This window comes from Ursus maritimus, unplaced genomic scaffold, assembly GCF_017311325.1.
Source record: "Ursus maritimus isolate PB19 unplaced genomic scaffold, ASM1731132v1 scaffold_2, whole genome shotgun sequence".
NCBI lineage: Eukaryota > Metazoa > Chordata > Mammalia > Carnivora > Ursidae > Ursus > Ursus maritimus.
In genome coordinates this window covers 30,641,897-30,656,732 of record NW_024424452.1, presented here as the reverse complement: position 1 = coordinate 30,656,732, position 14,836 = coordinate 30,641,897, and the positions used below count along the sequence as shown (strand labels likewise).

At 52.9% G+C, this 14,836-nt stretch overlaps 1 protein-coding gene across 2 annotated transcripts in view; it reads right to left on the bottom strand.

The window, feature by feature from the left end:
• Nucleotides 1-425: 425 nt before the first annotated feature.
• The window catches only part of EMP2 (epithelial membrane protein 2), a 29,710-nt gene continuing 15,299 nt past the window's right edge, over nucleotides 426-14,836 (bottom strand). For both annotated transcript variants that reach the window (XM_040635337.1, XM_008696894.2), the window contains exons 2-5: nucleotides 8,928-9,062; nucleotides 6,709-6,799; nucleotides 4,559-4,705; nucleotides 426-3,306 (exon numbers count right to left, since the gene is read on the bottom strand). In XM_040635337.1, the coding sequence (XP_040491271.1) occupies nucleotides 3,119-3,306; nucleotides 4,559-4,705; nucleotides 6,709-6,799; nucleotides 8,928-9,005 (504 nt within the window). In that variant the 5' untranslated portion in view covers nucleotides 9,006-9,062 and the 3' untranslated portion in view covers nucleotides 426-3,118. The remainder of the gene's footprint in view (nucleotides 3,307-4,558; nucleotides 4,706-6,708; nucleotides 6,800-8,927; nucleotides 9,063-14,836) is intronic.

The following is a 14,836-nucleotide window of genomic DNA, read 5'->3' as shown; positions in this document are numbered from 1 at the left end:
TATCTAACTCTAAAATCACATTTTGTCCCCAAACCGAGATTCCAATTGACCCTCCAGGCCTTTCTCTTGCATTTCCCCCCAAACCACTGCCCCCCTAGTACACAAAACTGTCTCACCTGCCGTATTGTAAGTAACCTTTCAACTATTAGCGAGTTATTTCCCCATCCAGGCAGATTTTAAACGAGGCCACAGCTTCTACGGATCTTTCCAGCTACTGCGTTGAGCTGTGTCCCTACGGGCTCAGGGTCGGGGTTTCTTCATCCTCAGTAAATACAGAGCATCCGAGGACTCCGGTGCGCGCAGGGACTCAACCTACAGCAGAGAGGATGGGGAGGGAGGGCGCGGGGACCGTCCCCAATTTTCCCACATTCAGGTCTGAATAGACACATTCGCTCAGAGCAACAAATCAATCCTCCAAACTCATCTGAACAGAGACCCAAAGTAATTTTAATGCAAATAACAAAACAGGTTAGTCTGTCTCCATCCACAGCCGCTCCACGCAAGAATTACAGTACTTTATAAAAATGTTCTAAAAGGCGCAAACTACAGTCCCTTCAAACACAGTCGTTATGGGTGGCGCATTTGGTCCTAATTTTTGCTTCCTGGGTCTGTCGGCTAATGTGTGTCGGGGTTGTCCTTGAGTAACAGAGGATAAGCATGCAGTGAGGGCTGGTTCGACCTACAGGTAAGGAGGTTGGACCGTTTTCTCCTCCTCACTTCCCCAATGCAGGTCACACCGCCGGGGATAGGGGTGGGGAAAGCAGCTCTCATGTTTCACGAAACCTGGCGTCACAGATGGACTTGGACACTGTATGCTACACAGAAGTAGCGACCGGCCAGGAAGGTCCATGGGGTCGTCTCAGATGTTCAAGTTTGGGGGAAGGATATTCACACACTGCCTGGGGAGTAGGCTTTCCAGATTTCTGGCTCTAAGAGTTTTCGTTTGTTTCCATTGTGGCTACAAGAAAAATCTAGAAAAGCCACCTGGGTGGAAAGCCCTGGGGCACGTAGCCCCACCTTCCTCCTGGAGGCTCACCTAGCATCTTGCAAACCCCAGGGGTGTGACCTGCACTCCTACCCACAGCAGGACTGATGGGAGTTTGCCGTGGACGCAGGAGGTGACATTGATCTCGTCTCTGTCCCTGTGTCACCCTGCACTGTGCTGGGGTCCTGCCTCAGAGAGGGTGTCTGAATGTGCTTGCCCTGTGTTTTGAGAGCCTCACACGGTGGCTGGCACATAGTACGCACTGAAGAGTCGGTTGAAAACGAAGGAATGAGTGAATGAGTGGATGGAGAGAAAACCCAGTCCTGCTCTGGTATCCTTGGTGGCCCTAAATCACTCAAAGCAGACATCCTCCCAGCTCCATGGGACCCGGGCTGCTGAAGGTCAAGTGCAGAAGCACGTACACAGTCCCACACGCGGCCCCAGCACGCGGCCCCGGCAGCGCACTCGAAACACGGAGGCTCCAGACAGCGAGGGGTGGAAAGCTGCTTCTGCAGGCACTCCCCGGGGTCACCTGCCCTGCCATACACTCGTGGTGCTTGCACAACTGAGGGCAAGCTCCCCACGGCATCCCGCAGGACGGTTTCAGAATCGCCTGGAGCGCTCTTCACCCAGACCCTGGCAAAGCACGTTCCCCAAGGGGCAGCGTGCACGCTGACGTTTGAAAGCCACGGCAATCTGGAAGCTTCTCACGGCTTCATTTGCAGTCGGGACTCCAGGGAAGTGTCCTCTGGGGGTAACCCAGACCACCCCACCCAGCAAGGGCTTTCCCTTGGCCGGAGCGGTACTGCGGCCCATCTAAGTGCCTCCGGGAGCGTTTAAAAATAGGCTGGCGTAGAGCAGGCTCCCTCCCGCCCATGGGCCTCGCTTCTGAACCCAGAGCTGTGTTCTCTGCCGCCTTCCCCACAGTGTGATTGCTTTTCCTAAGTTTTCCATCTGCCTCCCTCACAGGACGGCGAGCCCTGGAGGAGAGAGACTGTCCCGCACGATATCACCCGTGGCTGGCATGCACCAAGCCTCCTGCAATTTATGCTGTGGAATGAATGGTGGGTGGGTCCGCTGAGGCTCTAGAAATGGGGGTCAGCGGAGGTCTGCCAGCCTTAGAAGGCAGGGCAGGAGGAGAAGGGCCGGGCCTTCCCACTTAGAGGAGGGGGGAAGCAGCACTCCTAGACTATCTGGACGCAGGGCCTGGGCTGCTGTTGCGAAGGCCCACCTGGGAGCAGCTGAAGAGACAGGGAAGGCCGGGGGTGACGGAGGCCAGCGGCGTGACATGACAAGGTCTTTAACATTTATGAGGCAGCTCTGCTCGCCTGGCCCTGGGGCCGTGGACCTCGGCTTCAGGTCACCTACGCATCACCAAGGAGCTTGTGAGAAATGCAGGTGCCCAGGCCCCGTCTCTGAAGACTCTGATTCCGTGGGTCTAGGGAGGGCCCCGTTACTACGTTTGCTGGGGATCACATGCTGAGATTCTTTGCCTTAGGGTGAACGTAAATCCGACCCAGGGTTAAAGATCGCCTTCCCTAAGGCAAGCGGGTAACCGTGTCAGTAAAGGTCCGTGGCGCTTTCTGGACCCAGCCTATTACAGGAGGTTCAGGGCTCTGGTCTGGGTATAGACAGAACAGCGGGGGCGACACCTGCTTCTCACATGGAACTTGGCCAAACATCCGAGGAGGCTTCCCCCCTCACCCCACCTCCAACCCTAAGACACACAGTAAGGGGAGGGGAGGCTGAGCTGAGGGGGAGCTTGGCGTGGCTCACACCTGGGGAAGGATGGCCCCCCGAGACCTGGCTTTCTTGGCTCTCTTCTCACATCACATCATATCCCCTCGGTTAAGAAACATCCCGCTGAACGTTTTTAGATTTGAGCATTGCTGGACTTGGGGCTTTGTCTCGTTGAGATTTTCAGATGGGCAGGAGTTCCGAATCCCAGCCTGCATGGTCTAGTCTCTGATCTCGAGAATGCAAAAACTCTTCTCTCTCTCTCTCTTTTTTTTTTTTGGTTTTTAAAGGAAACAATATGTTTGCTAGAAAAACCGCACACAAAAAAAGGATTATATACAAAACGGTTATCTGACTGTGGACTCTGCACGGCAGCAAAGGCGGCCTCCCCGGGTTCTATTTACGCTTCCTCAAGATCAGGTACATGAGACCGCTGACGAAGGTGAAGGCGAAGGCCACCCACGCCAGGATGAAGGAGTAGCCGTAGCGGCCGTCCTGGGCCAGGGCGTACAATCCCAGGTTATTCTTGTGAAGGTCTTCACGCCGGTCTGTATATATGGAAGCTGCAATCATGACACACAGGCCTGCCGGAAGCAAGCAAATAAACAAATCACAGACCACGTCACAGCAGGCAGCACAGACCCGAGGGGACCACAGCCGGAGAGGAAGACACGCTTAAGCTCTGATTATTGGCGGGTGTTTGTTTTAGTTCATGGGAAAGATCACAACTAGTCTTCTTTCGTGGCAGATTGTGCCTGCCCACCCCGCACGGCTTCATTTCCCGCTGTTGCTAGCTGAGCCCGATTTTGCTTGGGCAGCTGGGTACCCAGCCCAGAGGCAAAGTCATAACTGGTTTAAGCCATGGGTCAGCCAGACGGAGAACAGTTTAGGGTCTGTGCACCACAAACAATCTTTGTCCCAACTACTCAGCTCAGCCGTGGTGGTGGTGGTGGCAGTGGTGGCGTGGACATAGCCCCAGGCAATATGCAAATGAGTGGGCTGGGCTACGTTCCAGTAGAAGGTTATTTACAAAACCAGGCAGTGAGCCAGCCTTGGCCCGTGGACCATAGGCTGCCAACCGACCCCCGGCCCCAGGCAATCCTGTTCCTGTTTACTTATAAAAGTTTATGGATCCATATGCATCCCAACTTCTGGCCACAGAAAAATCCTTCAGCAAAAATTATTACTCCCTCGAAAGAGACAGATAGGGAGGAGAAAGCGTTTTTGGTGCTGTGCTTTTCCTTGTTTACTGCTTCAGATACTGTTAGGTCAGGAGGAATGTCTGGAGCTGCAGCAGCCTTTTGGGGGCCATGAGGAGGTCATCACTGACACTCTGAAGATGAAAGCATCAAAGGATCAAGTGGAGGTTCTTGATGCTTCTGAGCTGCCAGACCAACGATGGCACCCTCCACCTTCAAGCTTTTTGTTGGATCAGAAAAGTAAAGGTCTTTGAGGCTGAAGTCATTGTTAATTGGATTTTCCTCTTACTTGAAGTCAAAAGCATCCTGAGTGACTCACCAACAACTGTTAGTGGCCGGATGAGGTCAAGTACCCTGATCTTCCTTGGGGAACCTGTGCCTCTTCCCTCTGTACCAAGATAGCACATTCTTGACAGCAACTCCTACTTACCCTACAGATCCTGGCTCAGGCTTCGCATCTTCAGCACGCCTGCCCCGACCCTCTAACTAAATCCAGACTCTGAAGTATAAAATGTCGTGCTACAGCATGGCGGCTGGCTTTCCTTCCCAAATCCTCACCCACAGCGCTGCTCCTGGCTGCTACTCACGCAGGCTGGGAAGGGAGGGCTTATTCCAGGAAGCCCGTCGTCGTACTTACATGACATGAGCTGGATGATGGAGGTTAGCACGAACCTCTCTCCCTGCTTCAAGCGGAAGAGCTGGAGCACAAAGATCAGGAAGGCAATGCAGCAGAGAATGGTGGACAGAATCATGGTGGCCTGGACCGCCTGCATCGTGGGGTAATCTGGGGGCAGAGGGCGAGAGAGCGTGACTGAGGACCGCAGACCCCAGCGCCCCTCAGGGGGGCACAGTGATAGCTCCAGAGTGGGGACAACAGGAGGCAGAAGTCTGTTTGCACAGTATGAGCACAAGAACAGCCAAGAGGTCGCCCCAACATCCCCTCCCCCCTATTGTCCATTTGTGCACTGGACCAGATGGTTCCCAACACCCTTTTCTGGAAAAAGCAAGAATCACCCGCTCTGTCATTCTTCTCAGTCTGGGTATTGCCCCCAAAGGTGTGGCTCATGGTTGGGGAATTTTTTTTTTTTTTTTTTTTTAAGTACAGACCCTCAGATCCTGGCAGATCCTGGTTTGGAAGGTCAGGATGGATGGGTCAGGATGAGCAGTCTCCAGAGGGACTCTTGGGGATTTGGGGTTCATGGGGCTAGGTGACCTTCAGAAAGTGCTCTGGGGACTACCTAATACCCCCTGAAAAGAAGAAAGTGAGCCTTGTTACTGCTACTCAGGAAAAGAGAAAGGGAGGCTTCTCAGAATAGTGCTGGAGAGTGGGCTCGGCAGAGGGAAGTCTCAGCAGAGAAAGGAGCCGGTCCCGGACAGAGGGCGCTACACGTGGGAAGGACACAACGGAAGCCACACACTGCAGGTGTAGAGAAGGGGTCAAGTGCACAGACTGGAGCCACCTGCATGATTCTCGGTCTCCTCACCTGAGACTCCTCCCCACCGCATCAGGCAGGGGGAGTGGAAGGAATTCATTCAAGGATTTTAGGGGGGGCTACAAAAGGGGAGTCCGTGTAAGGGCTGAACATTATCCCTAGGATGCCGCTAAGGAAGGCCAGGGGTCAGTGGCCAAAGTCTCACAGGAAAACCTAAGAACGAACCTTCCTTTTCCCCAATTTTGCTGGAGGGAAGCATAACTCCTGAGTACTTCATGAAATGCTTCAAGCAATGGATCCTGGTTCATCCTGGCCGCACGCAAGGATCACCCACAGACACCTGGGCCCTCGCCCATTCCTTATGTGGAGGACAGAAGCCCGACCCACACGCACAAATACACATGGTACGACTCCATCTGTATGAAGTCCAAGAACAGATGGAAGGAGACTAGGGTGACAGAAGTCAGAAGTGCTTGCCCTCGGGACAGGGCTCGCAGGAAACGAGTGGAAATGGGCCCAGGGGAACTTTCTGGGGTGATGGAAAAATTCTCTATCTTGCTTTGGATGGTGGTTACATGGGCGTATATATAATTGTCAAAACTCTTTAAGCTGAACCCTTAAGAAGTACATTTCTTGTTCATAAGTTATAGCTGCATGAAAAATAAAACTCCAGCATGCTACACGGAGAGGAAATAAGTCAGAATCTCTGGTGTTGGGACCAGGCACAGGGGGTGAGGTGGGTAAGATTCCCCAGGCAAGTCCAATGTGGGGCCAAGCTTGTGACCCTCTGGCTAAGAGCGGTGTTTCCCAAATTTGCCCAACCTCAGAAATCACCTGGGGGCTTATTAAAAATACAGATTCTTAAGAAACAAAAGACAGACTTCTAGACCTCTCCCCGTGAGACTACGGCACAGGTGTTCTGGGTGGGCACCAGGAACCCATATTTTGTTCACCTCAGGTGACGGAGCAAATATGGATTGCTGCAGACCCCTTGCATGGCTTTAAAATTCCTATATCGAAATCCTAACCCCCAACGGGTTGGCACTGGGACGTGGGGCCCTTAGGGGGTAATCTAGGAAGAGAGGCCTCACCGGACACCAGATTTGCCAGCGCCTCGGGAGACCCAGCAACTCTCCTGGGCCCAGAAACAGAGAAGGGAAGGGTGAGCCCAACTCATCTGGGGTTAGCACGCCCCTGGCCTGTGGTTTCTGCACACCCCTCCTGTCTCCAGCTTGCACAGAGCACTAGGCCAGGCCCCTCCAGGGACCCTGAGAGCACAGGTGAGGATGTGAGAGCAGAGAAGAGGGGGGCCCTTAGCCTGAGCTAAGGTGTTCCGTGTGGGCTCGGCACTCACCCTGGAAGCTCGCATCGATTTCTGTGCAATTCGTGTTATTGACACACACTCTCCAGACATCTGCAAAAAATTCTTCTCCTACCCACCAGGCCTGTAATGCAAACAGAAACACAGGGAGGGGCTGTTTGTTAACCATGAAAACACGGACTTCTACTTAGGTGCGAGGCACAGCAATAAATAAATACTCGGGAGCAGTGCTTCTCCATCTCCCCAGGGCACGCGAGTCCCCGGGGAGTCGGGTTAAAATGCAGATTCTGATTTGGGAGGTCTGGGGTGGGGCCTGGGATTCTGCATTTCCAACAGGCTCACTCCCCCCTTCCCAAGGAGGCACGTTCTGTGGGACTGTTGAAAGGTAAGCCACGGGCTGGGGGGCCGGGCCCTCCTGGGACATAGGAGCGTGGACAAGGCTCAGGGTGGTCACAGGTGCGCACAGTGGGAAACCCACAAGAACAACAGGGGCCATGTCGGGGTCAGAGAGGCTGAAAGTCAGGGCAAGGCCTGGTACGGAGGGAATGATCGGACGAAACTCTCCGGCTTTCAGTGCAAACACATGCTTCTTCTCTGCGCTTCTGCTGTTCCCCGCCCCCAGTGGGCCCTCCTTCTGACTTCCATCCACCTCCCATCCTCCAGCAACCGAAGTTCACTGAACTCCCACCACATGCCGGCTACATGTCATGCGCAATTCCTAACCCAAAATGACACCCGATGACTCCCTGATGGGCAGAAACAAAGCCTGTCCGTGTCTTGTCCTAAGTGCACAGCCACACAGCACCCCGGGGTACCCCAAAGGATTAACGGGTGCTGCGCTGATGGCTTTTCTGCCCCTGAGGTCTGTCTATCCCTTTCAAGATCCCAAAGGGATAGATGCAAGGCACAGGAAAAGGAGATTCTGAAAAAATATTCACTACCTTTTATTTCATAGAGCGCGGGTCCTGTGGATAACGACAGGCCCAAATACTTTAAGCCACAGCATCAGTGTGATCTCTGCCCTGGCCACTCACGGCAACTCTTCGAGAATCTTCAGGAACCCAAACCGATCCCTACGTTTCCCTGCCTTACGGGATCTAGGGTCGGGAGTGGTTCGAACCCAGCTCTGTCGCTTCCTGCTGCGTAGACTCCCCAGGTGTCATAACTGCCCTGAGGCCCAGTTCCCTCATCATTAAACGGTGCTGGAAGAGGACAACCTATCTCGGAGGCTTGGGGTGAGGACCAAACGAGACGATGCACATAAAAGGGCCAAGGACCTGGCCAGAGGGAGCACTCCCTAAGCGGTAGGTGTTGCTGTGTGATGACTGATCAACAGGAGTCCTAGGTGTAAGCAGAGCAGGTGGCCACTCGTGAGGTGCACTTGGGGACCCTTGGAGCAGTGTTTCTGACTCTGAATGCGTCTGAGTTTGAAATGGTCAGGATTGAAGCCAGGCCTTTGGATCAAGGTGTGGGCCACTGAGGATCTCTGGTACAAAGCTTCATTTCCTGCCAGGAGAGATATTAATCTATACCAATAGCTCATTTATCAAATGCATCCCTGCCATGTGGCTGCAAGCTGGACACTTAAGTAAAAAGTCCCATTTTGCAGGGGAGCATGGCTGTTGGGAAAGTTCCAAGCATGAGCACTGCCAGGGAGGGCATGGCTAGGTGGCTAGCAATTGGCTCCCTGATTTGTAAGAAGAAGTCAAAGGCAGGAGGGGCAGAGACCCCCCGGGATAGGTCACCTGGGGGATCTAGGGCAGCGGTGCTCAGCTGACGGTGGTTTTGCTCTCCCTCAGGACATCTGGCCATGTCCAAAGACATTTTTGGTGGTCCCAAATAGGGGTGGGAGCGCTTGCCTTCTCGTGGGCAGGGACCAAAGATGCTGCTTAGTACCCTACCATACGCAGCTCGGCCCTAGAGCAAAGAATGATCCAGCCCCATGGCACAGTGCTGACACTGAGAAATTTATCTAGAGGGGGGCTGAGTCCTAGCAGCCCTCGAAGAGCGTCCTACACCCAAAAGGCACTACACCAGGCTCTGTGGGGGGATCGGAGATGAGAGAAGCCAGGTCCCTGCACATCCAGACCTAACCGTGAGATGCCCCAAACCTCCACACGGAGGCCTGAGCCGAGATGTCTCGGTAGGGAAGACAACGCCATACCCTACCAGCGTGGGGGAGTTCTCGATCCCGCCTCCATGGACGGCAGGATCCAGGGCTTGCGGGGTGGTCGGAAGGAAAGGGGACTCACATTGTCGATGGTGGCGATGAACAGCAAAGCGGCCGAGGTGATGTGGAAGATGATGATGAAAGCCAGGAGCACCAACATGTTCACAGGGCGCGGTGGGGCCGGGGCTCGCGCTTAAAGCCCAGGGAGGGAGAGATGCTGAAGGGTACAAGGCAGAAATACGTTCGTCAACGACAGAACAAAATTAAAGGAAAAGTAGGCGATTTTTAGTGGGGTTTTAGGAAGTCAAAAACCGGGGTGCACCTGGGTGGCTCAGTCAGCTGAGCGTCTGACTCTTGATTTCTGCTCAGGTCATGATCTCAGGGTTGTGAGACTGAGTCCTGATTAGGGCTCCTCGCTCAGCAGGGAGTCGGCTTGGGATTCTTGCTCTCTCCCTCTGCCCTTCCCCACACTTGCACTCTTTCTCTCAATAAAAAAAATAAAATCTTTAAAAGAAAAAAAAATCAAGAACTGCTCTTCTCATCATTCTTCTCCTGGAGACTTTTTACTGCATAAAATCTGGCACAAGGAGCTGCTCCTTGTTGCATCCAAATACCAAACACTCCTTGTGGAGGAGGCCAGGTGAGGACTGATTCAAACCTCGAATTCAGAAAAGCATCGCACCTCTTCAGAGCTGCAAGCTGGGGGGGATAGGGGGGCAGGGCAGGAAGGAGCGGCTCTCTGTGTGCAAAAAAGCTGCTCCGATCCCCCACCCAGCAGGCAATGGTGGCTATGCCCTGGGGGGCTCACAAGCAGGGGTGGGGGGGTGGGAGGTGGTGGGGGCTGGAGGTCATAGTCTGAGTATTTGGTATCACAGCAATGGTGCTTAAAAAAGCAAAAACAATCCCTACACAAAACCATTTCCTAATGATATGACCACTCGTCACATTAATCCCCACTCAAACACCCCTCCTCTTGACGTCTACCTCTATTTGAACATCTAACCATAAAATGAAGACACAATGTATGGCCGCTGGTTCATCTTCCTCTCTGGGGGCCTGGGAAGACTGCATTTCCCAGCCTCCCCTGAGGTTAGGGTGGAGCCTAGTAACTAATTCTGGGCAACGAGCTGCGAGCAAGCCCGCAGTGTCCCTTCCGGCTGAAGAGCAGGTGTGAGTTCTCCCAGATCCCTCCCCTATGAAGTGGCTGGCATGGGGCAGTGGCAATTCATCGACGCCTCCCACTTTGAACAGATACTGTTGATGGACAAATAAGCCTCTGGATGTTAAACCACTGAGATATCGGGGTCAATTTTTTACTATGGCTGGACAGTCTGAATACCATGCAGTAGGAAGCGACTGCAAAGTGAAATTGGAAATCTTGCAAAAGAACTGGGGTTGTATCTGGTTTTTTAAAAGTGACGCTGGACAGCTCCTCACACAGCGCCAAAGGCATCCATACAGGAGGGCTTCTCTTCTCTGACCATGCTTACTCTCACTCATGACACTCCTTATTATTCCCTCATGGGGATGGACTCTTGCAGGCTCTCATAGGGAGACTCCATAAGACCCAGGACTCACTAACAACCAGCCAGGAGTCTCGGCTGCAGAGCTCAGCCTGAACAGTCCCAGCTGTGATTCTGCACATCCTCACTTACAAGAACCCAACGAACCAGCTCAGTGATTTCCTCGATTCTTTTTAAAAGGACCAATACTCCTTTGTTTATGCCTGCATCATTCTTTTTCAGAAATATTTTATTTATTAGAGAGAGAGAGAGAGAGAACGAGTGGGGGGAGGGGCAGAGGGAGAGGGAGAAGCAGATTCCCCGCTGAGTGTGGAGCCAATTTGGGGATCGATCCTGGGACTCTGAGATCATGACCTGAGCTGAAGGCGGATGCTTAACCACTGAGCCACCCAGGTGCCCCACGCCTGCATCATCCTTATCTGTCATCATAGGCTGCCCCCAAACAGATACATTTCTGACCCTTGTCAAAAAGCCAACCTGATCAGGCAGGGCCATAAACACCAGGGTAATAACAGACTTCATATGTTATTCGGTTCGGATTACACAAAAGCATTTGAACATATAACTAAAACTTTCCAGAAGGGGGAGGGGAAGCTGTAACTCAGTTTTCTCCAAAGTGCATATTTCAAACGCTACAGAGAATGAGTTTGGTGGGAACATTGATGTGGCATTAAATAACACTGAACCACACAGTGAGAAAGTCCCCATTCTAATCCTTCTGAGTCCACCAAGGAAAAAGACCCAGTTTGGTGCTAGTCTGTCTCAAACACATGCCATTTTAAAAAGAAAAAGAAAAAAAGAGAAAGAAAGAGAGAGAGAAAGAGGAAGGATGGAAGGAAGGAAGGGAGGGAGGGAGGGAGGGAGGGAAGAAGGGAGACAGGGAGGAAGGGCGAGCAGAACTTTAGGCAAGTCATAGGGTAGCTAGAATTTTACAATGTTGTTTAGATTTTATTACATTTATTTTTAAGGTTCTTTCTTTTTATAAGTAATGCTATTTATAGACAAATGTGAAGTTTTAAAAGTGAGTCATTTAAGAAAAATATTATGTAACTAAAAGGACAGGTGGCCTTCAGTGGTAACAAAAGTCCTGGGGTGGTTCTCAAATGCCTAACGTCTGGGAGGCATTGCTTTAACGCCTGGGAGTGGGTTCAGCTGGCATTCCAGACATTAGGAAGGCACTCCTGCAGAGAAAAGAGTACGTTTTTACAAGAGGTCTTGAGTCCAGTGTAAGAGAAAGATCCACGGGCATACAAGGGTGGCTACAGATTGGTTTGAACGCACAGATGTCCAGGAAAATTAGGGCATAGGGAAGTAAATGCCAACTACTTAGTGCTCCCCCATGATAATGTCTGGATCTCCCATAAAAGCAAAATGAGGGTAAAAAAAGAGAACTTGTGCACCTAGGACATTGCCAGCGACCTCACCACAGGCTTTGAAGGAAATTCCTCATAAGTAGAAGAGATCCCCTGAACCTTTAAGAGGGACCCTTTGCTCCTGCATCTTTACACAAGGCGTCCCTTTAACCACTATCCCTGAGGCCACTCTCTTCCTTCCTTCCCTTCAGGGAACCACTCTTCAGGTTTGCTATGCTCCTTCCAGAAATATCTGCTAGGTGGGAACACTTATTCCCCACTCTTCAGGTTTCCGTGTGGAGGGGACATGCACCAGTCACACTTCTGGCCTCATGCCCCGCCCCTCACTCACTCCTTCGCTCCTGATTGGAGGGGGCATCCAGCGTCCACTTTCCGGATTGGTGGAGCGCAGACGTGAATGGTGAGCTGCGCAGCGCTGTGCTCTTCCCCAACTTCCTTCCTAGCCCAACGAGCGGGACAGTTTGCTCGCTGGGAGCCCCCAGTTTCCCTTTCCTGGGGGGGTTCCCCTGGGCTGGTCGGGGGCAGGGTGTGGAGCCGACAGCCCATTCTCCAGCCTAGCTTCTCTCCCCACTAATACCCCCCCAGGATCATTCTCTTTCAACTGTTCCACCTCATTGCTGGAATGGCTGCCTGGTTGGTGTTGGGTTGCGTGGCTCATGCCACAGTCTACTCACTGGTTCCCCACTGATGACCACTGAGGTCCTTTCTGAACGTTCTGCTACTTCAAACTACACTGCCAGTGGACATCCTTACATTTTTTTCCTTTAAAAAAAATTTTTTTTTTTTTTTTAGTTCTAACTATTTCCTACTCCCAAGGTGGGGCTCGAACTCAGGACCCCAAGACCAGGAGTCGCACGCTCCACTGACTGATCCAGCCAGGCGTTCCCCCTTACACTTATTTCTCTGCACACTTGCATCTGTGTATCTGAAGGGCAGATTCCTAGAAGTGGGGGTGCTGGGATGAAGGACGTGCTGTGTAGTTGATTTTGCTTTTACTTTTTTTACTCAGTGCAGCATAGAGGACACTTGGTGCTGTGCCATCCTCCATCGTCAAGGTGACCTACTGGACCAACTGCTGTGCAAGGCCTGACTGGGTGGGGGGGGGGCATGTGCAGAAGCCTCCACATCACCTCTTTGACTTACTCCCATCCGTTGTTCCCCAAGAAGTGTAATCCTGGCCTCTACACACCAGCTTCTGCTATCTCCTGGGCCCTTCCCAGCGGAGCACCCCTTCCCACGACCCACGCCCATTTTTCACCCCTGCACCCTCTGCACACCCTCTTCGGAGACACTGAAGAACACACAGCCCCCTGGGTTGGGGGCTGCACGAACACCGGCCCACCAAACCCAAGGGGGCGCCAAATTTAACCTTGCCATTCACAGAGATTTATTTTCCCTCCAAAAAAAATGTCTCATTGAATGCCGATCCCTCTTGCGTCCCCTTGTCCTTGTGGGCTTCAGGGCCTGGGCTCAGCCGCCTGGGGCAGAGTTCCCTGGAGGACTCCCTCCTTGCCACCCTCAGCTGGCTTGTTCGCACGCTCTCTCTCTCTCTCTCTCTCCCCCTCGCACTGTCTAGGTCTCAATTCCAACATGCCCAGATCACCTGCTGTGAAGCACCCCCCCCCACCCAATACGGTCTATCCTATCCCTCTGGCTTATTTTCTTCCGAGGACTTCCACGGTCTCAAAGTATCTCATTTGTTCCCGTGTTTACTATCTCCCCCTCTGTTTGCTACCGTGCCCGGTGCAGAGAAAGCTACTTGCTACCGTTGGTAGTTTTAAAAATGCGTCACTGTGACGGCTCTTGAGAAGCTCAAAGCCCTGATCGTCTAGAGGCGGAAACTGAGACCGGGGAGGGCCACAGCTTGCTCGGATCCCACAGCGAAGCCGGAGGAAGGTCAGGATGGGAGGCTGTCCTGGCCCCCACTCCAACAACCCTTTCGACCTCACTGGGTGACCCCTCAGAGGACGGGAGCCAGCCTTCCAATGTCAACAAGCATTTCCCAGCGGCCTCTGCCACGTGCCAGCACAGCCCTCACCAGGCAGCGCAAGCCACGGTGCGGTTCCTTGGGCGATTTCTTCAGGGATGGAGCCAGCCCAGGTTCTGAAAGGCCACCTGGATTCGGGCGTTGACCTGTCCAAAGGTGGGAGGCTGCACTCGGTGGCTTTTCAAGCTCCTGTCTAGAAATCAAAGTCTTCCGACTTGCAGGACTTCTCTTTTAAAAATACGTTTTGATCTACATAATCCATGTGATGACAAAGGAAAAAAAAAAAAACCCAAAAGATAAAAGAACCGAAGGCATGTGATGAAAAACCACAGCCTCTGCCCCACCCCCCAGTCCAGGCCTCCGGAAGCAGTCACTGTGAACCCCTTCAGCCGTGCTTTTCCCCAGAGTTCCATATTTCCAGGCAATATTCCTGCACTTCTATTTCCCGATTCCTCTGCTGTAAACACTGACTTCCCGCCCACGGGGGAGTTTCTTTGCCACCATTGCCTCCCCCCACCTGCCCACGCCCTCCATCCCCACACCGTCCTTATGCCTTACGTGGGTCACTGCCCATTACATCACAGGGCCCTGTAACTGTTGTCAACTATGGGGCAAAACCGGGTGCTGCGATCGCTTCTCCTCTTCCTCGGAGAACCCTTCTTGTCCTTGTCATGCCGACACACAGAGAAGGTAAAGCAGATCGGGGTGTGCTCCGAGGGCTCACCCCGCAGGACTCTCGTGATTAAAGGTGAAGCTGCAGTCGACACGGTCTGTCTTGTGTCAGGCCTTCCCCGTCAACCCTGTAAAGCTGGCAGGGCAAGATATCATTATCCCCACTTTACAGATGAAAGACTGAGGCTCGCCAAGGCGTCAGGTGATTTGTCAAAGTTGGCAGAGATGGATTCCAACCCCTGGTTTTCCAACTCCGGCTCCGGGACATTTTCTGCTGCCCTCCTTCCTGCTCATGTTTCGGGCCTAACGAAAATCACACAGGGGCCTGCTTCGCATCAGGCGAGAGGGCGCAGGCAGTGCGTGCACCCTTCACCTTTGGTGGGCCCCGCCCCAAGGGGATCTGGGGAGGCAGCGTCTCTCTGCACCGGCCCATGAA